The 27298-nt window shown below is 41.2% G+C and overlaps 2 protein-coding genes across 6 annotated transcripts in view; both read right to left on the bottom strand.

Moving 5' to 3' along the window:
• Positions 1-1722: 1722 nt before the first annotated feature.
• On the bottom strand, positions 1723-24177 carry LOC121622649 (tropomyosin beta chain). 4 transcript variants are annotated; one of them, XM_041959508.1, is made up of 9 exons: positions 23883-24177; positions 19686-19811; positions 11688-11821; positions 10512-10629; positions 10276-10346; positions 8793-8868; positions 6312-6374; positions 6104-6173; positions 1723-1842 (listed from the first exon to the last, which is right to left on the bottom strand). In XM_041959508.1, the coding sequence occupies exons 1-9, from the start codon at positions 23994-23996 to the stop codon at positions 1760-1762; spliced, it is 855 nt and encodes a 284-aa protein (XP_041815442.1). In that variant the 5' UTR covers positions 23997-24177; the 3' UTR covers positions 1723-1759. The 4 variants fall into 4 exon arrangements, with proteins under 4 accessions (XP_041815442.1, XP_041815440.1, XP_041815441.1 ...); XM_041959506.1 differs by lacking the exon at positions 8793-8868 and adding an exon at positions 7135-7210 and having other exon boundaries at positions 23883-24175; XM_041959507.1 differs by lacking the exon at positions 1723-1842 and adding an exon at positions 4053-4437 and having other exon boundaries at positions 23883-24175.
• A 1091-nt stretch (positions 24178-25268) lies between these two features.
• Positions 25269-27298, bottom strand: part of tln1 (talin 1) — a 66759-nt gene continuing 64729 nt past the window's right edge. For both annotated transcript variants that reach the window (XM_041960820.1, XM_041960821.1), the window contains exon 57: positions 25269-26973. In XM_041960820.1, the coding sequence (XP_041816754.1) occupies positions 26839-26973 (135 nt within the window). In that variant the 3' untranslated portion in view covers positions 25269-26838. The remainder of the gene's footprint in view (positions 26974-27298) is intronic.

Here is a 27298-nt window from a genome sequence, read left to right on the forward strand (position 1 = left end):
TTCTTCTTTTTTAAAAAAAATTCTTGTTAGTGTATGTTTTGGGACCCAGCTGCCATTTATCCTGATGTAATGAATTTGACTTTACGTTGTACAACTCATGGACTTACCTGTGAGGGTTAATTGCAAATTAATCACAAATAGTTGTAATTGGGACTTACAGAGAAATTCACTCCAACTATGACAATGAAATCATGTCAGTTGCTTTGTTTAATTCAAAGGGCTGATACTAATGCTTTGCATCATTACACTGGTAATAACGTGGAAACAATGCAATGACTTTACTTCATGTCAAAGTTCAAAAGAACAACAACGTTCAAATCATGAATCAGTAATTTGCTCAGCTGCATTCAGACAGATCATCACTGCAGCTGATCTGTTGGTCTCAGTCAGTCACAGTTTGTTAACAGCACAGTTTAACCTTCTGGCAGAGCGCAACAAAAACAAGACAGATGTATGTATGAGTCAGACTATTATGACATTTTAAAACAACCGCAGCGTAAAAAGCCACATCATCAAAGACATCTTAGAATTATGATATTATTCAGGAATGCATTTTTTTTTTTTTTTACAATATATAAAACCTTTATTCAAAGTTAGATGTCAGTATTACAGCTCCCAGCACTTCATTCATTTGATCTTTTAACATGAAAAATCAGTTTGGAAAAAACAGTTTGATTGATTAGTGACTGAAATCCATTAATCGTTTTGTGTTAATTCAAAGTATTGAGGTGTCGTATTTTTTTTTAGATAAAAAATACCTGCCTAGAAAAATGTCTCAAAGTAAAACTAAACTAACTAAAAATTACTCTCACTAATGTTGTCAATAAAGAAGTGGTTCAATTAGCAATAAAACATAAACTATAAAATACACTATGTGTGTTTTTAAGGTCATAAAACTTGAATGTTTCCCCACAAATTAAACAAAGACTTTCCAACAAATCCTTCAAATTAAAAGACAAGATACACTGTTTATCACTGCCTTACAAAGACATCATGTCTCTGTGCCTTCCAAAACTGTTACAAATGACTGTATGAAAACAGAAAAAAGAAAAAAAAATCATGAGTGTTTTCTGATCTGGCCCCACTGTGGTTAAGATGTGGTTTGGTGCACAAAAATAACTTGGTAGAAAACAGGAAATGAGCCGCTGTCTCCTGAGGATTCACTGACACAGTTCATATCAGTTAAGTGTTAAAATAGGTCATCTGAGGTGTTCCAGCAACTAATGCTATTGTTTTTCTTGGGAGGACAGTCTTTGACATGTCTTGGACATTCCTGTGTCATACTTTATCAACCAAGAGGGAAAAAAACAGAAGGTTTGTAGAGCGCACTAGAATCGGTTATGTGAAAGAGAAGGTCTTCTCAGTCGTAGCCTCTCAGTGCAGTAGCAACGATCATTCTGTCTTCCATTATTCTAAAAGATACATACGTCCATTCATGAATTTATGCAACGAGAGAAGCTTCATCATGTTTGGTCAAACAGGAGAAACCTTTCTGCTCTTCAGATTGTTGTGCTGATGAGTGATTTCTTGTGCACACAGGATGGCTTTTAGTTTGAAAAGACACTCTCTTGCTAATGTTACTTCAGGGCCTCCATAGACTGACATCTGAACCAATCCTCACAGTTACGTGTTTTTTACAGCTACTGTTGACGTTACATTAAGATTCCACCTGTAAGGGCGTACGCTGGGAGCTTTGGGTGGGAGAGTAAACTTTTTTTTTGTTTTGCCCCCTCCTTCATGTGGCTCTGAAGAATGATCTCTATAGATTGTTGAGCTCCAGAAGGGTTTGGTCCAGCACCTGGTGCATGTCCAGGTTCTCTTCCTTGGCTTGGGCCAGTTTCTCTGGAGGAGGAAACAAAGTCACAGGTGAGCTTCCAAATATATTTCCTGTCTGGGACTGGAGGCGTGGACATCCAGAGGCCCACCAATTCTAAAAAGATGGTGAGGGTTTTAAATCGCTCATTTTGTCTGACCGACAGTCCAAAACACCTCCAGCTCACATTGATACTAAACAGAAAAAAGCAGTAAATCCTCACATTGAAGCTGGAACCAGAGAAAGTTTGGTGTTTTTTTGTTTTGTTTTTTTAAATAAATAACATAAATGATGAATCACTTACCAAAACTGGGGTTGATTAATTCTGTCAAATAGTATTTCAGCACTAAGTCACAGGAAGTACACACACAGCGAAATAACTGCTCCATTTAATCCCAAGAAAACATTCATTCATTATGGAGTTATTATTGGAAACTTTAAACTGCATGTTTGTTTTATGTTAAACTGCATGTTTACTGCAGGTAACACGCAGCCTGGTTCCAGATATGTCTGAATTGAGTCTCATTATCAGGCTCAGTTACACTTGAAATTATAAAAAAATCAGCACCACAGTATATACACATTTAATTCCAGGAAACTTTCCAGGAAATTATTAGGAAATGATGAATCCATGTTTTTCTCAGCTGCCTCAACTCATTTTTTGAAACAGTTTATTCTTGCTGTGACAACTGCCATGTTGAAAAAGACCACCCAACAACTTCCTCAGATCAGCTTTAGAACAGCAGGATCATTGTTTCCATCCACAGAGGCTGCGCTGCTCGCGCTGTAGAGCGCCGGGATACACACAAAGCTCGAGAGACAGAAGAAGAAGACCCAAAATGTGACCAGGACGCGGTGGCTGGTCTGAACATATGAGCCATCTGATTTATATCTAAGGCATACATCCTTGGTGTTGGCTGACTCTGTGTGTGTGTGTGTGACTAGATGTCTTTTTGTCAGGATATCTCCTGGCTGGCCCCCAGAAAGTAAAATCAAAGTAATATTTAGGCAGACGTCCCACTCACCAAGGTCATGAACTTCAGCTGGAATGAGGCCGGTGCAGTCGTGCTAAGTCTGAATTTATCACACCAACTTTTCTATCCAAAGTGTCTGAGCAGGCTGAAGTTGACAGAAGGTGTGATAGGAGGGACAGGACCGATATGGTGGGGTCCAAACCAGTTCCAGTGCCGGTGCGAGGTCGAAATACAAGTTATGACATGCAGTGTACTACAGGGCAATTTTCTGAACAACTAACGCAAACACTGTTTCAATCTGCAAAACAACAAGTGATCCAAACGGAGATGTGTTCTCACAACCCTTCACACAGTCAACAAACTCATATACTGGTGTCTAAAAACAACCACCAATAAAAACATTCTTTGCTAACCAGGAAGCTAAACGCTAACATCAGTATGCTAACAATAGCAAAGTTAACATGCAGATGTAGGTGTAATGTTAATGTTTACCACGTTCATCATAGTTTCCATTTGCTGATCAGCACTAACAGAGCAGCAAACACTCAGCACAGCTGAGGATGATGGGAATATCATTGGTTTTGCAGGTATTTTGTACTTGACACATGTTTACTTTAATCTGATGATGAAGCCAGATGAAAAGTTGTTCTCTTTGCTTCCATTTTTACGCCAGTTCAGCCGATCAACCTGATGTGTCCTTTACATGCTGATTATAGAGTCCAATATTCTCTACATGTGCATCGTATCTTCATCAGGAACAGGATATGAGACGTGAGAATAACTAGGTCGAATCTGCACTCGTGTCTCCACTTGTGTTCACTGTTCTGTGCTTTCAATATAATAGTTATACATAAGGTAAAGAGAGTTTGAATGAACTGTGTTTATAGTTTTATGAAGTGTTCCAGACTCCATGTATTAACATCCTTTATCCAATCATGTGTTCACAAAGTGTTGAACCTCCTCCATCCTCTCTGTGAACCACTGAGCCTTTCCAGAATGCTCCTTTCATACCCAATCATGATACTATCACCTGTTACCAATCAACCTGTTCACCTTTGGAATGATCCAAACAGGTGTTTTGGAGCGTTCCACAACTTTCTCAGTCTTTTGTTGCTCCTGTCCCAACTTGGTTGGAAACGTCAGCCTAACAGATTTAGTATGAAGTCTGAATTGAAGTAAAGACAGATGAGTGTGTCAGAAAGCTGTACCCCGAGCACAAATGTTGAACAGAGGGAGTAAACAGAAAAGAAAGAAGGTAAGACCGGAAGGAGACAGAAAAGTCAAGAGAGCTTTAATAGATTTATTACAGAGGGGGAGGAAGAAACAGGTTTACATAAATATTTCAATAAAGAGAGGACATTAACTCAGTGAACCAGCAGACACACAACAGTGGATGGGTGAGAAGTAGCTTAACCTTCTGTAAAAACACCAGAGAGGTGGGTGGATTCAGCACATTACATTTGTAGAATCTTCTAGTCCCCTAGTCACTGTGGAATGGAACAAAACAACAGCGAGCAGGCGGAGGAGAGTTCAGACAGGAAGGAGGAGAGAGGAAGTGAGAGCGCGGCTACAGGGTAGTCATGTCGTTCAGGGCCAGGTCCAGCTCCTCACTGAGAGCCTTGCCCTTCAGCTTCTGAGCATACACTTCATCTGGAGGGGACACACACACGCACACACAGACGAGGGACCACGCACAGAATAGAAAGGGGGACGAGGCAAAGGGACAGGAAGTTACTACAGTTCATCGAGCAGCAGTAACAGCTACAGCAAATCAGTTTCAACTTGAAGCTCACTGAGGCCAACGATGTAATCTCTGATCTCTAGACTGGGTTCAAATCCACACGAACTCAACAAATCATGCAGCGTCATCGGTGAATGCTCCACTCAACACCTCTATGTACGACACATGCCAGGCACAACAGGATCAGTATCAGGCCAAGGCTAACAAGCACTTCCTGGATCAAATTGAAATGATCTGGGTGTTAAGTTAACCCTTTGGAAGCCATGTTGGAAACCCACACCTGGAAACAATCGATGTAAACAGCCTGCGCCTTTCTTCGTCTCTGACATGGACGTCTCTAGAAAATCTGACTGAAAGTCTGAAATGTGGTAGAAACAACGCTGTGCAATAATACTGCATTTTAATGATGAATGAATGATTTAACCTGCCGCTGGGTAATGTTATCTATAACCATGTATTTCAGAGCTGATGGTCTGTTGTGTGTGTCAAATATGAATCTGGAAAGTGACTATAGCTGCTTCATGACATCACTTCAGTTTAATGCTGTATCTAGCCTGCTGAAAGTTGTCCTGCTGTTGTCTGAACACAAACTGTGTCAGTGGTAAACCATTTCATGCTGAGTCCAGCCCAGTCTGCCAGTGCTCTGTAATGGCAGCATGAAACATCGTAGAGGCAGAGGATGCTCAAACATGCCCCCTGCTGGTCGTTGGCCATGTGGAGGTTTACCAGGTTGGACGCTCCAGGCATGTGGAAGCTGCTTTTAGATTTTATATCTGCACACTTAATGTTATTTGCTCACATTTTCAGCTTTTGATTTTCTTGAACTTCTCGTTGTTCTTACTTCACTCTTCAAATAAATTCTCTGTCAACTATTCTGTTGTTTTCTCTGCTGTATGTATGTAAAGACCTCTGAATTACCCTGCATATGAAAAGCTGTCCACTCAGCTGCGATGGTTCGTATCATGTATGCTTTGTTTCTGTCATGTCTGTGAGGGTGTGCAAGGGAATGAGGGTGGACATTTGTGCATAACCCAAAATGTATGTCTGTTTGTATGCATGGACTGCCATCTGTAAATGCTCCCAATGCAGCAGAGAGCAGATAGTAACATTTTAGTGTTATATAGCCGCTGTGATATCTATGTAGATGTGTGCTCCATGTAAGTTACATCAAACGTACAGGGTGGCACTTGAGAGCACCATGATTCTAGATTTGAGACACCCTAAGCCTTTACAGATCCTCATGTAACTGTGGTGCAAAGCTGAAAACCACAGAAACAAGGCTGAGTCTCACTATTCTCATTCTGCCATTGGGTGGATTAAACTGGTGACCACTACATATTTACACACGAAGTACAAGTCAGGTGTTAGATTGCATAACCACACAAATAAACTTATCTACATTAGCTAGAGATTCCAATCATCTACGGCGTCATCAACTAAAACTGTCCAGCCAGTCTTTAGCTCAGTTCCTCCAGCAGAACTGGGATTAGTGAAGCTGTTTGTTACTTTATCAGGTTGAGCATTATTCACTGCAGGACATGTTACAGGCAGAGACAGCAGGTGAGTGTTGAATACCTTCTAAATCATCAATGGTCTTCTCCAGCTTGGCCACAGATCTCTCTGCAAACTCTGCACGGGTCTCGGCCTGGGACACAAACCACAGCACAACATGTGTCAGTACAGTCTGACATGTATTAAGACCGCCTCTCTGTTTATTCACTTCATCTGGAGGAGGAAGCAGCAGGAACAGTGACACTGAGACACAAATATGAACAAATCTCACCTCTTTCAGTTTGTCAGTAAGAACTTTGATTTCTTCTTCGTATTTGTCCTCCTTTTGTGAGTACTGAAATCCAAGCATACAAGGGTATTAATAAAACACAATTAAAATACACTACACCCACAGAATGAACTAGTAAAAGGAGGCAGACTTCATAAATGGATGGCAAATACACTTCTTTGCTGTATTATTGCGGACAGATGATTTGAATATTTTTAAAGGACAGCTTTGCATGATTGGGTGTGAAACACAAGAAGAAAGAGTGAAATGTTGAGACGGCTGCAGGGATTTGAACCATGTCATTATGTCACCTGAACGACAGTTTGTGCCCCTCATGTTCATTACAGCACATTCAAGTCATACGACAGAAACACACTGAAGACTGAACAGCTCCTCCAAACTAGCTCTAACCTCTAACCTTGTGGATAAAAAACATTCTGTCGACTGCATGATAAAAAAAAATCTTGTACAAATCGACATAAGACAAAACTCAATAGCTCTGCTGTGAGGGACTGATGCTTATCCGTGAGAGTTGAATGTGATGATAACATATAAGAGGCACCAAACTGGGCTACTTGTCACATTAACAGTAACCATGGTGTTTGATCCTTCAAAGCAAGGACCTTCCTCCTCTCTGGCAGGTTCACGAGGACTACATGTGTGCTGTTGCATGGACATGGCTCCCTATCACTGAGTGTGTTCGAAGTACTTTAATGCCTTTGGTTTTGTGAAGTATTCTTTAAGGCTGCACTTCGTACATTAGGATGGACGGCAACAGCCTGACTGGCCAGTCCTGAGGCTGAATGCCCCTCAGCTCTTACTTTACCTTCTCAGCCTGGGCTTCCAGTGACTTCAAGTTGTTGGTGACATTTTTCAACTCTTCCTCAAGGTCACCTGATTTACTGAGCAACGCAAGAAAGAGGAAAAGCAAGAGAAGAAAAGGCAGTGATTTGAAAGGTAGGGCAGCAGAGGTGATCAAACCCTGACACTGTTCGAAGGACCACTCCAACACTGTCCTACTCAAAGACAGAAGAAGGATCTCTGTCATGACCTATTTCTATCTGACTGATATTTAGCTTTTAGCAAATGTTATTTTTAAAGTTTTTAAAGGAAAATTTGTAGGCAGAAGGGTTCAGGTAGCGATGAAACTAACCTGGATGGATGGCAGATTATAACCAAAAAAATTAAGATGTAGATAAATCCCAAATTAAAGTCTAAGTGTGCTGTTATTCTCTACTTCTCTTATTGTCAACAAACCTCATGAAAACACCCACACCAAGGATGTGTTTGTCTGTCTCTTAACACTTCCTGGTTCCCTACACTGTCCCAGCTGAAGACGTAAATCTTTGACAAGGCCTCATAAATGTATTCTGTAGTATCCACTGTAGTTTTTTAGCAAACATCACTCAAACAGGAGGAAATGGTGCGTTTGTTTGGGACTATCTCAGTGGTGCATTGATCCATATTATGTGCCATACTGAGTATTTGGGGCAGTGAGACAGTGTATGTGGGACTGAGTCAAAACAAACTACAGTGCGTTTGTTCATGTTAACGAAGGAACATGTCACCCAGTACAACAATGTGCCTCGCTGCCTTTTGATCGAGCCATGACATCACTTCCTGTCTGGCCTTGATTCCGCAAACCTCTGTAGCTCAGTGCAATCTCTCATTCAGCATTTCTTTCATCGATTTTTCTGAAAGAATGAAACATGTCTCTGGGATTCACTTCACATATTCTAAGACACATCCACTGCAGCACTTGACGAGTTGAACGAAGCTAAACAGCATCCATAAAACTGCAGCTCCCATGAAAATGTAGCCGCTCATCAGTGTTTCTTACTCGGGAACAGAACCCAGAAGTTCTAGTTTCACTTCAGCTCTCTATAGCTTTTGGACAACAATGGAGCTGTATGGCACAGAGGAAGAGATATATCAGGCTTTGGATACACACAACACTCAGCAGAGCTGGAGCAGATTAAAAGGTTGATAGGCTGATCTAGGTTCAGTTATTACTGTGTTTTAAAGGACAGTTTTCAGTAAAGATATAATATTATCTAACAATGAAACTAAGAATAACTTTAATACATACTATAAAATCATGATAGGCAGTCTTATCATAATAATCATAGACAGCATCTGTTAGATTGATATAAATTAATATAAAAGATTAAAACTGGAGTTGCTGTGGTGTTTTTTTTCTTTTCTTTTTTTTTTTGTAACTTCTTTATGTCCCCTACCTCTGATAACCAAGCATACGCCCCTGAATCAACCCACTCTTGCTTTTGGTCTTCTCATGGGATTTGTTGACAATATACAATATCACCAGACTTATCTTTCAGTGCTGTTTGAAGCGCATGCCTGATGTCTGAGAGCGTAAGTGCAGGTTAGACAGAAAACAGAGACAGGCGCTGAGAGCCTGCAGGTCAGAGGAGCAGAAGGCAGCAGGTCAGAATGAGACCTCGGTGGAGTTTGTACAGTAAGTACCTCTTCCTCTCCGCACACCATGGACTTCAAATTCTGGTCCATGAGCCTGAGCTCTTCCTCCAGCTCCCTCACTCGCCTGCAGGGGTTAGTCCAGGAGGGGGTGAGGGGGCACAGTGGGTAATAACAAACAACAACAAGTCCCATACAGGCGGTGGTGGTGTATTCAGGCATTGCATTACATCAAAACACACAGAAGGAGAACACAAAACACAGATCCTGGAGCCAGATGCATAAAACTGTGTGTAGGTACTGCATTTGTACGCATAAAGGCAGAAACATGCATACGCTTTCTTTTTGTCAGATTAAAGCTGTGCGTACGCCTGATTCTGTTTTATAAATCTCATCTGTTTGCATGTTGATACCCGTGCTCGCCCCCCCACTCATTAGACCAGTGAATGAGAAGAACGGCAAAGAAGAAAGAGTGCAGCTGAGCTGACTGCTCCATCAGCGAGGTTCCCCAGCAGCATCAGAACAGCTGTCATTCCACACAGCTGTGGCTATTTACAGCGCCCGTAACACCAATTCATCACCTGTAAACCCTCATCGCTGTAATCTCTCAGTCACCATCATGAAACGTCACAAGGACGATCAATAATTCATTGATAGAGCACATCAAAAAAGATCTTTAACAGGAAAGTGATGTTTCAGTGTCAATAAAAAAGAATGATCAAATTTATCACTCGATCAAATGCACCTCTGAGTGTCATTTTACAGTGGAGGCTGCAAACAATCAGTGAAAGTCAGTGAAACTGGCAAAAAAATAATAACCTAAACAAACAATGCTTTATTATGAGGTTAAATCTCTCGTCTCCACCTCATTATTTCACCTGCAGTAATCTGTAGAAAACTGGTGTATGTTGGTCTGAGGTTTGCTTAAGGTGTGCACCCTCTCACTGCTCATTCTTCCTTTATACACACCAGCTCACGTGGGGGAAAGGCCCGTGGTTAATACACATCGTTCATACATCTGGCCCCTGGGCTCTGTGTGATTGGTGCATTTGTTATGTCCTGCACCTTGTGATCATACACGGCGATATGACCCTCCAGGACAAGAATACTTTGCGCTAGTGCTGAAATGATTAGGTGATTAATCAATTAGTCAATCAACAGAAACTAAATAAACAATAACTTTACTAATTGATTAATCATTTAGGTCATTTATAAAATAATAATGGCAAACATATTCAATTTATGTTTATAGCCCAAATGATTAATCAGTCTCTAAAAAGAATCAGTAGGTTAACTGACAATGATCATTAGTTGCAGTTGTGAGGAATCCTTATGAGTCCATGCATCACTTACAATTCCCCCTACTATCAATATAAACACTTAGGGGACAAGAAGAAAGTCATCAATGACAAGTGAAGGTGTAAGATCGCATGTTGTCATAGTAGTGATCACATGATCTCCACTATGACACCATGAATAATGTACGGCGGCTCTTGTGTCAGTGTGAGTTTTCATGGTGCAGGTGTTGACTTACGCCTCGGCCACCTCGGCACGCTCCTCTGATCGCTCCAGATCGCCCTCCAGGATCACCAGTTTACGAGCGACCTGCAAACATTCAGGGCACCAAACTAATGTAGATGCTAATGTTAGAAAGAGGATCTGTCATTCATCCTCACTGACACTATTACTGTGATCCACTTCTGGAATACAGATTGTACTAACTGTCAGTGTTTTTCCAAAATGTCATGCAAAGAGCAGTGATTCCCCCACCTCTTCATATTTGCGGTCGGCCTCCTCAGCAATGTGTTTGGCCTCCTTCAGCTGCATCTCCTGGATCTCCATTTTCTCCTCGTCTTTTGTTGCTCTGTTCTCTATGACCTTCATTCCTCTAAATGACAAGAGGTGCAGCAATAAGGCGTCAGTCTGAAACTACTTTGCATGTGTGATCATGATCCGTATTCTCACTCTGGGTCCAAGGCATGACTGTTTGGGAGGTTCAACTATGTTTAAGTGATAAATCTGAATACCATTTTAATTGTTAAAGGAGCTCATTTAGACATCATGATCATGATCGACTGGCAGGAGTCCTACAAACTGGAGGTGTGACGTTCAAAAGAAGCAGTGAAGCAGCGGTTTATCAGACTTTGGGGGTCTAATGAAAGAAACCACTGGGTGCAGTGCAGGCAGTGGAGCAAACCAGTACTCCTATACTGAGGTACAACCTGCCAGAATAGCTGTGTGTCAATTAGTTTATAGTAATTTGATTAAACACAAATGTATTTGTGGGAATGAATAAAGGCATAAAGGCAGAGATATTGAAACAGGACCCCTCCATAAGACAGAGTACTTAAAAATAGAAGCACTTTCCAAACCGCCCCTCTGGGGATGAATATGCACAACCATCAGCATGTTAATTTGCTCCAATCAACACCCCCATATAGAGGGTATGCATCTGTCACATTTTAATGTGACAGCATCCCCCTCAGCACCACAGAATGCAAATGGGAAAACAAACCAGCTGGTGTCTGCTATGAATGGGGACAGCTGCAACGCCTGGAAGTGAACTTGCTTTTTTCACAGATGTTGATACACTAGTCAAACCTGGACAGTCAGTGAAACACCATAACCAGGAACATCCCACCAAACCCAACAGGAAAGTCTTTGCAAATTCCAGGATGAACTTTTTGTTCAGTTGTAAAGAGACTGCATGAAAACCCCTCAAACCACATGTCTTATCTGTATACAATAAAGGCTGGACTACTAACCAGGCAAAGTGCACAACTGCCTGTGTGGCACCTACTTTGTGGTAATTTCATCAATTGCAAATTTCCTTTAATGTTCAGAGAAGGTAACAGCCGTACATTCACTGACAAATGACCTGACCCAGAGAGGAGGTAAAGAATAAAGAAGTGTAAGTTTTTGGTGGATGGACGTGAAGCTCTTCACCTCTCGCTCTCATCTGCAGCTTTCTCAGCCTCCTCCAGCTTCTGCAGAGCTGTAGCCAGCCTCTCCTGAGCTCGGTCCAACTCCTCCTCCACCAGCTGGATGCGCCTGTTTAGAGACGCCACCTCTGCCTCAGCCTTCCGACACACACACACACACACACACACACACACACACACGCATGCACGTTATAGATAAGAGGCAGACGTCACATTATAGCCATAATGACAGTGATAGCTGCTTATGCAGCAGAAGCCTATAGAACTGTTGAATACATAAAATACTTAATACTTAAAAAACATAATAAATACAACCATTTCAGTTTGATTTGATCTTCATTTAACTCTTCAATCATCAAAATGATGAATACAACTATGTTCATACTGCAAGCCTTTCTGCTCAGTTTTAGTACTCTGACTGACTGCTGACACATGACTCCAGTCCAGGTCACACTTTTGTATGGGAAAAAAAAATCAGCAATGTTTCCATGAAACTGAGATAACGCTCTGATATTGATAGAGGTTTGGCTCGCTGTAAAATATAAGAGACTGTAGTGGAAATAGACACACAAACCAACAAAAGAGAAGAAAAAACAGTAAAAACACGGCAACCAGACATTGGGTCCAGTTGCTTAAGAGTAAGTTAGTCCAAAAGCACAAAATACTTCATGATGATATTATTGTTGAAGAAAAACATTGTTGCTGCACTGTTGCTCAAGCCTTTAAGAGCAGAGTCACACCTCACACATCAAATAAAAATGAGACGTATCCTAAATGCTCGCAGTCTAGAGATTTTTTGGCTTTTCGGTTTTGTGTCTGAGACGCAAGCCAAGAATGTCCACTTTGAAATGAAAGATTATAGTTAAGCAACCACGAAGGTTTTTAAAGTCAGCCTAATGTGGGATACACAGTAGAATTTAAAGTCTAATTTATTGTGATGATATCTTGCCAACACATTTCCATACTTTTCCATAATGTTAACTATTTCTCCACCTCGAGTGGGCTGGCAACTGAAGCTTTGTCTATCTCTTGGACTTTATATTGCATTAGCTCCGGACATCATTAAAGTAACACACTCTCACTCTATTAAAGGTAGCTGTGGTAAAGCTGGAGCATTACTGCTACTTCCGGTCACAGGTGACCGGATGACATTTACGTTTGACGGTTAACTTGCACTAGTTACTCAGTATGTATTTTAGTACTGTTCTACATCTGAGAGATGGTTGTTTTCCATCTTTCAAAGCTACGTGCTATTGAGAGGGACCAGGAGTTCATTCATGAATTCCCCTGGTTTCCGGTGGAGCGGTCTTCGGACGGTGTTTCGGTGTGTTACCCTCTCCCTGGCCTGCCTCTCCATGTCCGCCTCCGCCTGCAGCAGCTCGGCTCGGTCCTCCGCGTCGTACGCCACTTGCTGCAGTGTCTGGATCTTCCTTCTCACAGCGTCTATGGACGTTAAGGACGCCATGCTGTGAAGACTCAACTTCGCTTCTCCAAGGTGTTCACGGTGTTTCCGTGGCAACGGAGCCAGGGGCAGGAATCAACGCAAGATACTTCCGGTTACAATTACAAAATAAAGCGATTATCGACAAGACTATTATTTTGAAATGACAGGAAACATACTGGCCCTGGCAGATAACTGGACAAATGCTGTACATCATTAGTGCTCATTAATTAGTGTTAATAGGTAATTAATATTAATTTGTACTTTCTAATTGCTTAATTTGAACTGACAATAACTGTGATGTCAACTCAAATTAATAATATGACCTTAAATCACTGAATTATTCCATTAAATTACTCATCCCCTTATATAAATAACTTTTGTTACATTAAACTTTGGAGCACAGGGCTGCCAACTTTTCAGTTTAGTTTGGAGTGAGATTTGGTAAAAGTGAAGTCGGTGCATCTTTCCTCCTCAGTGCATCCTTCCTCCTTCTGCTTTCACACAAATCAGAGTCACCAAAGTAACATCTGTTGTTTGTGTGTGTTTAATGAAACAGAGTGTTTTTTCTCGCTACAGGCTGGCAGTGTCATGTCAGAAAACCAACAGGACACTGCACACATAGGTATCCTCTGTTTCCCAATCAAAAGCACCCAGCTGGTGGATACAGAGCCTGTTGGTACATGGCCGAGCTGCATATAACAATTGTATCATGTACAGATTGCTAATGTGCACATGCAAAGGGTGCATATCTGGCACCCTTCGCATCACAGATGGATGTCCTACAGAAGCACTTAGGAGACAAGCTTTCTGCTTATGTAGCATTCCTTCTGTGGCTTTACAGGATGAAAAATCCTGATGCTGCACCCATTGATGGTACCAGCAGCACAGCAAGGTGAACAAAGCCGGCCCCGCCTCCTCCATGTCCTCTGGTTTAGGGAAATGCATTGCTCTGTTGAGTATGGTCGTCATTTCCTTCTCAATGCTGTAGACAGACTGTGGCAGGTGGCATGGCACAGGTGTCTGCAGTTACCTTGCAGGTGGCTGCACAGGAAAGCCAGTAGACCACGTGCAGCAACTCGGTTTCACGGGCTTGTTGTCGGGGCACATGGTCATTGTAGGGAAGTTTGGTCTAGTCATCTTCATATAAATGGGTTGACAGGTTAACTGAAAAGTAAGAGACATGCTGATGTGTCTTGTCTCCTCTTCATCCTCCATCGTATCCTGTCTCTTCTTTGACTGATTTGTCTCCTCACTTGAACAGCCTCCTCGTCAGCATCTTTATAAAGCGTACCCACGGCAACGGCAATCCAGGTCTGATCCAATTTGGTGCTTTCTGTCTAATTTTATAATGTCTAAATTTGCTTCTCCTTATTCATTCACCTACATCCACAACAACAACCTTCCACAATCTTTTTCCTGCCACTGGGCATCTTGAAAATGAAGAATGAATAGAGGCAGGTTTGTGCTATATCATATTTCATTTTATTGTATATATACTGTACGTTACAGTGAAGTTAACCGAACTCGTCGAACTTGTGAAGTCCTAACTATCAAGTACACAAGTGCCAACTTGGCACAGACCTGCTTGTCACAGAGTCTGGCCACACACTTGATCGTCTTCTAACCATAAATTAAAATTGATTTTAAATAAACGATATATGTCACAGTTTCTGAGAAGTGCTGGCAGACTGCCCCCTCCTACCACAGAGCTGCTGTGTCTATCATCAGTTGTTCTCTGCTTTATAAAGTATTATGGGGGGAGGAGCTGAGCCATGCAGGTTCTTACAGACAAGACAAGCATCTGTAAATATGGTTTAGATTGTCCTAGCTCAGTAAATTCTGATTTCCTATGCAGCATCAGTGGTGATGATCATTCATGTAGAGGCTAAACAAAGATCAGAGCTGATGCCTGAGGTACTGGACTGCATCCATTATACAGCATCAGGGAAGAAGTCAAACATTGAAAGCCTGGCAAGTTTCCTTAGATTTACTGGAAGAAAATGGCTGAAGACTTTAGCTAGATATAAGCCAAACCGCATGGGATGCAGTCTGAAAGGGTAGTTGTTCTGCTACATATCTTTCGTTACCTTCGAACTTACTGTAAGTGCATACCTGTTTTGGAAATAGGTGTTATTATAGCTGTCTTCTATGCTCTTGGAAAGACCCCCTTCATTAATGGATTAATGGATTTATTGTTTTATTATTTATTTGTATTGGATCTGACAAGCACTCACTAAACCTTTTCAGGAACATTGTGTCCAGTCCATACACATCGGTCACCTTGTTTTCCCTTAAGTGTTATGAGCCGACTGGGCTAATTATAATGGTTAAGGCAAGAAGCAATAAAAGGGGTTGAAATAAAAGACTTAACAATGTTAGAATGTTTGAAAGTAAGACCTGTGTTTGTTTGTAGTAACACTACTGTGACACCACAGAGATCAGAAGAACAGATCAATCAAACAATCTCAATCAGCTGTGTGGCATCATGGTGGTAGTGACTCCTGGGTCAGACGGTCAAACTTACTAATCAAAGAGTTTAATTTCTATCACCTAGATTTTGAACCACTGAGTCTTTCCAGGATGCTCCTTTCATACCCAATCATGACACTATCACCTGTTACCAATCAACCTGTTCACCTGTGGAATGATCCAAACCGGTGTTTTTGGAGCGTTCCACAGCTTTCCCAGTCTGTTGCTCCTGTCCCAACTTGTTTGAAGCATGTTTCTGCATCAAATTCAGAATAAGCAGATGTTTTAAAAAAAATCAATGAAGCTGATGAGGTCATAACAATAAATATATTGATTTTGTACTGTTTTCAAATGAGTATATGTCAAAAAGGATTAGCAAATTATCACATTCTCTTTTATTGATGTTTTACACATCTTTTTTTGGAATGGGGGTTATAGATCTGCTATTGCTCAATAATCCCACCAATTAATATACAACACACTCAGTATAAATAGACAGTACCCTGTGCTGAATTTTTTAAAATTACTGTATATTAATCTTGAGAGTGTAGGTCATAAATACTGTTGCTGTAAATTTGCCATAAGTATAATACATTTCTAAATAGATTTATTTCCTTTGTATACACAACGCACATCAGGGATGGGTAGGGGTTTATGTGGGGGATTTAAATGTGTGTTTTGGTTCACCATTGAAAACCACAAGCAATCAATTTCCCCTAGTGTACATCTGTCTGTACAACTGCTCTCACTGCAGGACTCTGATGTACTTTTATCAAATACCTTAAACTCAGTACACTGCTGTTAACCTCATTTCTTTCTGTTTGCCATATCTGCTCCTGGCTATATAATGTGATTTGTAACAGGAAACTCTGAAGGACCGGTCTACACATTGCTTTTTTCATTGCTTATCATATATGACAGGTACTCTGCCCTTTCCTTCACACACTGTACCATCAGTTGTAGTTGGCACCGAACTTTGTTCAACACGTTTGAAGTTGAATTCTCATTTACATTTGGTGTATGACAAAAAAAAAATTGTCAGGTTTAATATATTATTTATATATTATTATATAAAAGTATTTAACATTTAGAATCACACATAAATAACTATATAATGCAGCTGTTTAAAAGACAGTAAATCTGACTTCATCTTCTGCCATGTCTCCTGCTGCATGTACAGTGCTAAAGTATTTGTGGAAAGAACCTGATGACGTGAGGCAACACCACCTACAGTAGCAGACTCCTGTAAGCATAAACAAATTCATGCTTTGCTAAAATTCTTTTCCATCTTTGGTAACATCACAGTAACACTGCACACAGGACGGTCCCACTCAGGACAAACAGCGTCCTCACTCTTCCCTGCACCACTCTATTTTGCACTGCAATTGGTCAGAAATGCTGTGATTCATAACTCATGAATGCCCTAACTATCTAGAATTACCAGTCCTGGTCATCAAAACACACCCATATAATTATGCACTAGCTTAGAGGAACTCTACAACGCTGCAAGAAAGTCTGTCAGCCCTTTTCTTTTATAGAATTTCTACATAAAAGTAATTAAGATCAAGCAATCAAACTAAATCAAGAGGACCCAGTTAAACAAATAGTACAAAACAATTTATAATTATTCATTTACTTATTTAGCAAAATTATCCAACATTAAAATGTCTTTGTTGGAAAAAGCATGTGAACCTCTAAGATTATCATTTCATTTAAAGGGGTAATTGGAGCCAAATGACATTCAGGTGTGACTTTAACCATCCCTGTCCTATAAAAAGACTATAAACCTGGGTCCTTTATCATCAAAACCTGGTCTTTACAGGTTTATATAGTGCCATGTCTCTATTAAAGGACATTTCTGTAAAGCTCAGACAAAAAGGTGTTGATGGTCACCATGCTGGAAAAGGTTGCAAAGGTTACCCTGACAGACTCATAGACACTTTCGGGTTATTATCTCTGCACATTGCACATTTTTTTTATACTTCACATATTCTAACTTATTTTGTATATTTTACAGACTATTTTGAATGTTTTTATTTTATATTTAGGATTCTTGACTTTTTTCTTTTCTCTCTTATTCTTTTACTCTGTTATGCACCAGAATACCAAGGCAAATTCCTTGTATGTGAAAACCTACGTGGCAATAAACCTACTTCAGATTCTGATTCAGCCAGACGCAAGGAGGAAGGATGTGTGCACACTCGCATGAGTGACACCAGGGTGAAATGTCAAGGGGCAACAGGTTGTGATGGGGCTGTATCAGAAGCTAATATGAGCAGTCTGAATGAGATAAATCCAGAGGCGATCAGAAGTTAGTCTTTCTTAATGTAAAATTCACTCTTTGTGAAGAGAATTTTGAGGGTTTTTTAAACTAAAAAGACTGTAGCTTTGGATTCAGGTGGCTGAAGACTGAAATTAAAAAAATGTAGGTAAAATCTGAAGCACATTTTTACATGGAAGGAGCACTGTAGATTTTGTCTCCCATCATTTACACTGGAAGTGCATTTGAATGGACCTTTTTAAGACCAGTCTGAACAGGTGGGATTATTGTTTTAAGACAGATTATGGACATGTGACAGACAAACAATTGTGAACCTATCAATTAGCCTACCTGATATGTGTGGTTTTCACAAATTTAAGTGGCCAACACCATGTTTTTCCAAATTAAGTGCACTGTAGCAAACGTTTAGCCAGGAACAACTTTTGTCCTGGACTAACCTGTGTATGATCCAAGATCCATCGCCACGGGCCCCAGCCATCCGGGCCACAGACTATTTGTACCTCTTCCATCAGGAAAGCGGTACAGGAACATCCGCACCACCACCAACAGACTGAGGGACAGCTTCTTCCCCAGAGCTGTCAGAGGTATCACCCCCAGCAGCCCCTCACTGGAGTGAGAGACTGTGAGGACTATGAGCCACTGCACACTGCACTTTTCACACCTGCACCTTCTGTGCACTTAACATTTAAGTACACACGCTTACCTAATTGTTAGCTGCATCTCAGTATATACATTTTAGCATATTTCAGCTGTTGTTGGTATATTTTGTTTATTGTTTTAGTATATTTTTATTGTCTTAGTATATTTTTTTATTGCATTTATGCATATTTTCACAGCATGTTATTTTATTTTATTTTATTATCTTTCTTATCTTTCTTATTATCTTATTTCTAAGATGGGGGTTGCAATGCAAATTTCATTGACATGTTATGCTCAATGACAATAAAAGGCAATGTTGAATCTTTTTGCTCTGCAGTGGCAACACATTGTCTAAAGTCCCTGTTCACTAGTGTTCAACAGTGTGAAACACAGAGTGAAAAGGTGAGTAACAAGCACAGTTTAGTGTAGTGTAGTTTAGTTTAGTGTTAATATTGATTCATTATATAGATTATAGAGTACTCATGTATTTTTATTTTTTTAATTAAACAATACTTACTTACGGAGCAGCAGCATTTGTACAGGAAGAAACCAAGCAAGGAAACCAAACCCTCTACGCCAAGCTCTCCAGATTTGTTAGAATGGATGGCATTTGCCTTGAGGTGCTGACAAGCTTTATGATATGTTGGTAGAATCTGATACTGCACATGACAGATCAGCTCAGCAGTGCTCAGCAGTAGCTAATGATGATGCTTCAGAGATTGAGCACAACCTGCTGTAATTTGTGCTCCTCAAAATGAACATTAGAATGATTGTTGGGCATATCAGAGATGTTGGAGTGCAGTGGTGGGAGTGTAAAGTTTGACTGACAGGAACAAACTGCTCTGTGCATATTTAAAACACAAGAGCAGCTAAGACTTGACACTGCTGGCTTTTAACACTCGTAATGTCACTGATGGTCTAAATTTACAACTGTGCCGTAACACAAGTAAAACGACCTGCTGCTACTTCTTACAACACCTGATTGAAACAGTTTGAGCAGTGATATATGAAACATGTCAGAATAAGAGCATATGCAGTCAACAACATGACACCTATGTTACTGTGTAGGGATCAGATGTGACTGGGCTGAGTACAATAGGTTAATGTGGTCTTAATATAGTTGCCTCTCTGCAGCAATGTGACCCCTGGCACCAGCTCCCTTCACTCACATCTGTTGCTTTTTTCTCTGCTTGCTCCAGCTTCTCCTGGGCATCCTTCAGCGACTCCGAGTATTTGTCCAGCTCATCCTCCACTCCTTTCAGCTTCTTCTGCAGACCCAGCAGCTCCTCCTCCAGCTACAGGCCGAGTACGCCAGCGCACAGGAAGAGAAACGCAGAAACAGAACGTGTTAGATAGTTGAAAAAATGGTCTTTGACGCGTACATCATAACCAATGGCTGGAACTCTTTTTGCACCACCTGCAGTTTGGCCTGTGAAGACCACATTCTCCATCCAACAATGTGGTTCTCAACAAAACCTGCCTCCTACAAAATCCATGCGTGTTGCTTTGACAAACACATTTTGAAATAAATGAATGGAGGAGGATAAGGAGGTCAGGGTGGATGGCTGGATGTACAAAGCTCAGGACTTGGTGGTTCAGGACTACGGTTCAGGAAAGACAGCCGTCTGTTCTCATACTTCAAGTCAGCTTTGCCTTTTTTGATATTCAGCCATCTTTCACCATCATCTTTCCTAGCCTTACCAAGAGTACTCTGTTTTTCATCGTTGCACTTCTGTAACGTTGTCAGACTCATGATGGGCATTTTTAAAAAATGGCTCCAAATGGCTTGAACCAGAGATTTTTTTTCTTTTTATTTCAACATATTTTTCTTCCTTATCAAAACTCTGTACCTACATTACCCACAATGCAACTCCCATCGCCAACAGTTAGGTCAGAGATTGGAGAAGGTTGTGCTCTCTTGAACAGTTAGTGCACCAGGCCCCTCCCACACCACACAAACACTTTTGCCATTAGATGTGGACACTTCATGCAAACTAGTTTCACGCATTTCCTGGGTTTTAATCATGTTCTTGCTGCCATACGCAGCCATTGATACATTCAGTGTTTCAGTATGAATGTAATCCAGGCAGCATTACTCGTTTCCCACAGATTTATTTGCTATTTCAAATATCCCCTCGATGAACATAGCATTTTAGGGGAACATTCAACTAACCAGACTCCCCTCAAGTTTACTGTGAATATTCAGTGTCCACGGGATGATTCCTAATGTTTCTGTTGGCCTCCTGACCTTCCCTCTAGCAACAAATCAGGCGAGTGAGCTCTGAAGGCCCATCTCATAGAACAATCTGACCCCTCCTGGCTTTGCACCCTTGCATACTTAACAGTTTACAGTTAATAGTGAGCATGTCACATATGTATGATGAAATTCCACAACCTTCCTGTAAATTCAAGTTTGTCAGTTGTGCCATATATGCAGCTAACGAATGTGTACTACTCCCCTAACCTCCTACCAAATCATAAACTATGAGAGTATGAAATTAAATCCACAGATTTATACTCCCCTGAGGAAGAACCCTTGTGGTTTTGGACACTCTAATAATGATCTAATTGCAGATTGTCATGAAATTTGATGAGCATTTTCATGTTCCCAAGAGGATAAGCCCTGTTCTGACCCCATAAAACAAGCTGCGATGCTGAGCATTGTCTTGTTTACAATGAGATGAGCCACGTCCATTTTGGACTGAAGGCTTTTATTATCTGATGACTCATCTCCAAAGATTGTTTCAGCAAGTTGCCATCTGCAACAACAGCTTTAAGGACTATAAAAAGCCAATTGTAAATGACAGTGATGTGGTCCCACCACACTGTTCCCAGAACAAATGTCCTTCCTATATCACTTCTGACAGTCTCTCCAAGTCTGTAGCCATGTAAGGCCTCTCAGTCACAAATAGCCTCGGGCGGGCCTGATCTTACAGTCGACATTGAGGCAACTCCTAAACCAACAGCATTGACTGTCTTTCTGCGAGGAGCAACAATTCAAAGAAGGTGGGGGTCTTCAGAGGGACCACAGAAATAGACATGCCAGTATTCAGTGCTCATAGGCAGAGAGGGATGAGAAGGCATTGTCATAGCTCCGAGCTGGCATCCTCTGGGAACAAATGCTATGCAGACAGCTGCATTGTTGAAAGTTGCTATCTGTTCATTGATTGCTACCTGATCCTGTCGACAGCGTGGAGACTCACAGGAGAGACAGCGAGTCCTCCATAAAGAGAGATTCACTATGTTACTTCAGTGATGAGGTTTTCAGCTCACAACTGGAAACTGTAGCTGGATTTGAGTAGGGGGCAGCAAATTTTAAATGAACTGGATGGTGATGTTCATTGGTCAATCAGCACGCTCTGAGCTGTCGCAGACTTTGTGGAACTAAGTACCAACCATAGGTGGCGCTATTAAGAGACTTTCTGCTGAAGCTTTGTATAAATGACTTGGCTTGTTGACTGTATTTGCATGAAACAGCTAACAGAGGTTATCAGAGCACAACTTCCTTTCCAACTTTGTGTTTCATGTTTTATTCCTGTGATGTGATCCGTGCACATGCTGCTGTATCACGTTTTACGATTACAGTATCTTATAGCATGAGACAGAGTGGAATTAAGATCTTCATCCAACATTTTTTTTCATCATTTATTTCCATGGCCAGTGCACTAGTTAACTGTCAGGAAAAAAACAACACGCTTCATCCGGTGTGTTCACATCGTCCAACTCTGTACCATCCAGACAACAACACGATGCCCTGGACTGTGATTGGCAACAATGAGTATATCAGAATTCAACGATCCAGTTATTTAGTTAGTCAAATCCAAGATGTCACAAAATAATGATGATGAGGTGCTGACCATGAACTGCATCGTCCCTGGTTCACACCTGGCAGGGGACTGTCAACTATCTCATAAGGTATATCATGCCCACATAAGTTAATTAGGAACAAAATATGTTCTTAAAGAATTGAGACCAAGATATCTACAGAGTGGGGCATTTTTCAGTGTAAAAATGAACAATGTAATGAAGACACGGTTTCTAATATTTTTGACATTTGCGCATAGTGCAGCTTTTCAGAGACACAGTCACAGATTTATATTCTGATACAACATATCTGTAATAAGCTCATATCAGCCAATACACTCACAATGCTGAACCAGGTCACACCCAGAACTACAACCCTGACTCCAAAAATGTTGGGACGCTGTGTAAAACCTGAATAAAAACAGAATGCAATCATTTGCCGATGAACTGAGTTTACTGACAGCGGTTTAACCTGCTGCAGTAACCTTCTTTCTACAGTCATGTGTTCACAAAGTGTTGAACCTCGCTCCATCCTCGCTGTGAACCACTGAGCCTTTCCAGGATGCTCCTTTCATACCCAATCATGATACTATCACCTGTTACCAATCAACCTGTTCACCTGTGGAATGATCCAAACAGGTGTTTTTAGGAGCGTTCCACATCTTTCCCAGTCTTTAGTTGCTCCTGTCCCAACTTGTTTGAAACGTGTCACTGCATCAGATTCAGAATAAGCAGATATTCACAAAAATCAATGAAGCTGATGAGGTCAAACATTAAATATAATGACTTTGTGCTGTTTTTAATTGAGTATATGTCAAAAAGGATTTGCAAATGATCACACTGTACGTCCCAACGTTTTTGGAATCGGGGTTATGGGAGGAGTGGTCACATGACCCCCACTGTAACATCCATGGGCTACCTGTGTGTTTTAGAGAACATTCTGACACTGTGCTCAGCACCTTTAAAGCAGGTAGCCTTGGGTGAACACTGGCCGCCGTGACAACTGCCAGCTAATGGTAACTGTTAAAGCACAGTGGTAGAAAAAGAGCAGTCAGCAAACTGACTCAGTGATGTCAGTGCACAGCAATATCTGTGGTCATACCAGACCAAGTAAGGCTGCAGGAGCTCAAAATGAGCAGAAGAATGTGGTATTTCATCTTTCAACAGTCACACAGCCTTTCTCCTGGAGCCTGGTGACTTCTCTCTTTCTCCTTCTCTCTGTGCCTCAGCTCAGAGGTTGATCCACACTGATACAATAAGCTCACTGAAGTTAGACTGCTGTTGTCTTTTCAGTCTTATAACTCTGACAGACCTGAAACTTGCTCAAAATTTGCCTTCACTTGCTGAGTTCACTTTTTGTGCTTTAACTGCCTTTCTCATATTTGAAACAGTGTTTTGAAAAGTACTCCATTAATAAACGCACTGTAGGCTTTTCATTTCACGAGATTCAGCACCTATAACTTGTAAGAAAACGCCTGCACAAAGACGCTAGAAGACAATAATCAATGAATGACAAACTTCAGGGGACGGGCTGATTGAGCCCCCTCCGAGGACCTCTGTACCTGTTTGCATTTGTCCTCTGCTCCCTTCTTGTCCCCCTCAGCCTGCTCTGCCCGGTCTATCGCGTTCTCCTTATCCAGCTTCAGCATCTGCATCTTCTTCTTGATGGCCTCCATGTTTGCTCAGGTGCTGGGCTTGCAGCAGAAGGAGAAGTGCGCCTGGTTATCCGGACGGGGACGGAGATAGAGACAGAGACAGAGACGGCGGTCTGTGGCGGGGACAGAGGCGGACAGGAGCGCGCGGAAGGCTCGTCTGAGCGGCTCGGGGCAGAGCTCGACGATGGAATACCAGCTGCACGAGCCCCACACCTTTTTTTTCAGCGTGGATCCGAACGAGGACGTTGTCCATATTTAGGCAGCGAGAGTTGACTGCTCTGCGCGCGTGACGCGTGTCTCGAGCGCGTGTGAATGAATCAGGTCTGTTTTCATCGATTCCATCATATCCGCGCCTGTCGGCTCTCCACCTGGGACACGAGCGCAGGTAACGGAATGAGAGTTCAGCTCACATCCAAGATCTCCACGGACAAAAGGTCACCGAGAGGGAACAAAATAGAAATGTGGAAATAAATTCATTTTCATTTCCATTTTCCTACTTTTTTTGCAAGAAATTAAGTAGAGAATGTGGAGAGTGGAGAATTACAATATTTCCCCCTTGAAATGTGGATGTAGAATAGAATGGCAACACTCAAGCACACAGTAGTTTAACCTTTTAAGTGAATGTAGGTAATTACAGGTGAAATGTGTTACAGTCTTTATCAACCTTAATTAAATGTCAAATTCAAATAACAAACTGTATGGAATTAAATGTGTGAAATTTGAAGATGTTAAAAAAAATTCAACTGAAAACACAAAACTGAAGATTTGAAAAATTGGGATGATATAACCATGAAAAGGATGCATTTAAATCTGTGGAAGAAAGAAAACACTCAGTGTGAGCAGCTTGTATGGATTACCTGAGCTGCTTCGAGGTGCAGCCCTGCTGTCAATCACAGCCAGTCAGTGGGCATGAAACAGGAAACAGCCAGGGGTGCACAGTATGAAAAGATCCCCTCCTGTGACCCCGTCTACCTCGAGTTGCAATCACGTTTCAGAATATGGGACTCTACACTCTACTGAAGCACAGGTGAGTCCTGGTTTATTACCTGATCCTAAGGTACTTCATGTGTTGTTCTGCTTACATGCAGATTTTAAAATCCATTTGTTGTTCATTAGCGCAATATGCTGGTCATGACCACTTACATATAGAATACATGTCATATATAGTTGGTTGGATGGACCAAAACATAATGCAGGCTGAGTTTAACTCTGTAGAAACACGGTCCAGCTGAGGAGGGTGTCACTTTCTGCTGTGAACATGGTGAGAAGAATGAATCTCAAACAAAGCAGATGTCAACAGTTTCACTGAAAACTGGCTTTATTGAATATAAATCTCTGTTACAGTGCCCATGAGGTGGTACTGCTGCACACCAGCATTACATTTATACCACGCTGAAGTCAAAATGTGAACAAAAGAAAAGAAGGCTTTGCATGATTACAGTCGTTTTTATAGCTGGCATACAGTTCTAGTTGTGCCATGTTTGTTCTAAAAGTAAATGGAAAAGAAAATAAAGACAGGTGCAGTGTAAGGGTGGATTTAAATGATTTTCTGATAAATTATTGGAATGAGTTATGGATTAAGTGCACTTACAGGGTTAATGGCTGGCATCATGTCACGATGCCTGACAACTACATTACGAAGGCACTTTATAAGCACTGATAGATTTACTGGGAACAAAGAGTGAGCTAACATTAGGCCCCTGGTAATGAGGAATAAACTAAACTCTATGTAAATAATATCGAACAGGAAAGCATTAAGTAGCCAAAGATCACATGTTCCTCAGACAAGAATCACAGGACTGGACTGTGACAGGAATTAAGCACAGCATCAAGCACTAATATTGGCACAGATAAAATGTTACTGTAGGAACTCACTAGACACCGATCACCCAAATACAGTCAATATGATGTCAAATGTCTCAAAGTTAAATATATGGCTTCATAATCTTTACACAAACATGTCTTTTAATCAAGGCCTAAATACTGAAGCTGCTTAAATCACAATACTGACACAAAAAACTTGAGCTGAGATAGCGACTTATTGGAAGATACCTTTCTAATACATTTAATAGCTCGATCTTTAAAAAAATAGTGCTTTTCCACTCTGATTTGTTCCATCGCAAAGTTACATTTTCCAAATCTAAATTTAAGAACTGCAACATTTCTTTTGTTGTCCTTATTTCAGATTTTAACAGTATGACAAGTAACAGACTTAATATTCTCACTGCTACGCAACCACAGACTCTAACACATCGACTCTTTGCTTCTAAACGCTCACACCAAAAAAAAAAAAAAGGAAATCTGCATAGAAAATTTGCATATTCTGCATCGTTTGCATAGAAGAATAAACCGTGCTCGCCTTCACATCTCTAAGATCTAACACTAAAGTTCTAACAGTGAAGGCGAGCAGAACTTATTGGCAGGACTTTGTCATTTTACGAAGCGACACAGCATGTACCAACAAAGACATGCGAGCCAGATAAAAAAAGGATGAAAAAAGAGCCAGATATATTGAGAAGTATATGATCATATATAATCAAAAGCACAGATATCTTAATAAGGACTTAAAGTTTACATATTTTTGTATTGTCAAAATTCAGAATCCTTGGCATTATTACACTTTTGACTTTGAAAATTAAATACAGAAATAGACTGATAATCACGATCCTGATACATCACTGTGGAACTGGAGTCAATCTGCCTAATGCTGCGTTTCTACTGAAGCATGAAGCCCGCGCTCTCGACTTGTAGCTGGGGGATGGTCCTGAGCATTCTGTGGATCACTGTTGCATTAGTGATGTGTCGGGGCACACGCACGCACACACACACACACACATGCACGCACACACACACACACACACTCTCACTGTTCCTGGCCGTCCTCCCGCAGCTCGGTGGGAAGGAACTTGTACTGCTGCTGTCTGATCATGGCCAGCTTCTTCCTGGCCTCGTCCAGCTCCCTTTCTTTCCGTAGCATCTCCTCCTGAGCGGCGATGATCTGCAGCACAACGAGGACACAACAACTTCAATCACACATTCAACCAGCGGCAAAATATAACTATTCGATAGATAGACAGATTGATAGATAGATGACAGACAGACAGAGTGGAGTTTGGCATAACTGAACTGATGGTCTCAAATGCCTTCAGAAGGAGAGAAACTGAACTAATGAATGAACTATGGAACACCTGTTAATGAAAAGCATTCCAGGTGACTACCTCACCAACCTGGGTGAGAGAATGGCAGCAGTGTGCAAAGCTGTCATTAAAAGACTATGTGACTTCCTTCAAAAGGTGACATCTCTACACCAGCCTTCATTCATG

This window comes from Chelmon rostratus, chromosome 19, assembly GCF_017976325.1.
Source record: "Chelmon rostratus isolate fCheRos1 chromosome 19, fCheRos1.pri, whole genome shotgun sequence".
NCBI classification, from domain to species: domain Eukaryota; kingdom Metazoa; phylum Chordata; class Actinopteri; order Chaetodontiformes; family Chaetodontidae; genus Chelmon; species Chelmon rostratus.

Bases quoted from the DNA above. Each gene is read 5' to 3' on its own strand.
- LOC121622649 (XM_041959508.1), bottom strand. From the start codon at position 23,996: ATGGAGGCCATCAAGAAGAAGATGCAGATGCTGAAGCTGGATAAGGAG. The intron at 19,812-23,882 runs GTACAGAGGTCC...CTCGGCCTGTAG, and splicing joins CAGAGGACAAATGCAAACAG to CTGGAGGAGGAGCTGCTGGG. The intron at 10,630-11,687 runs GTGAAGAGCTTC...CTTGTCATTTAG, and splicing joins GCTGCAGATGAGAGCGAGAG to AGGAATGAAGGTCATAGAGA.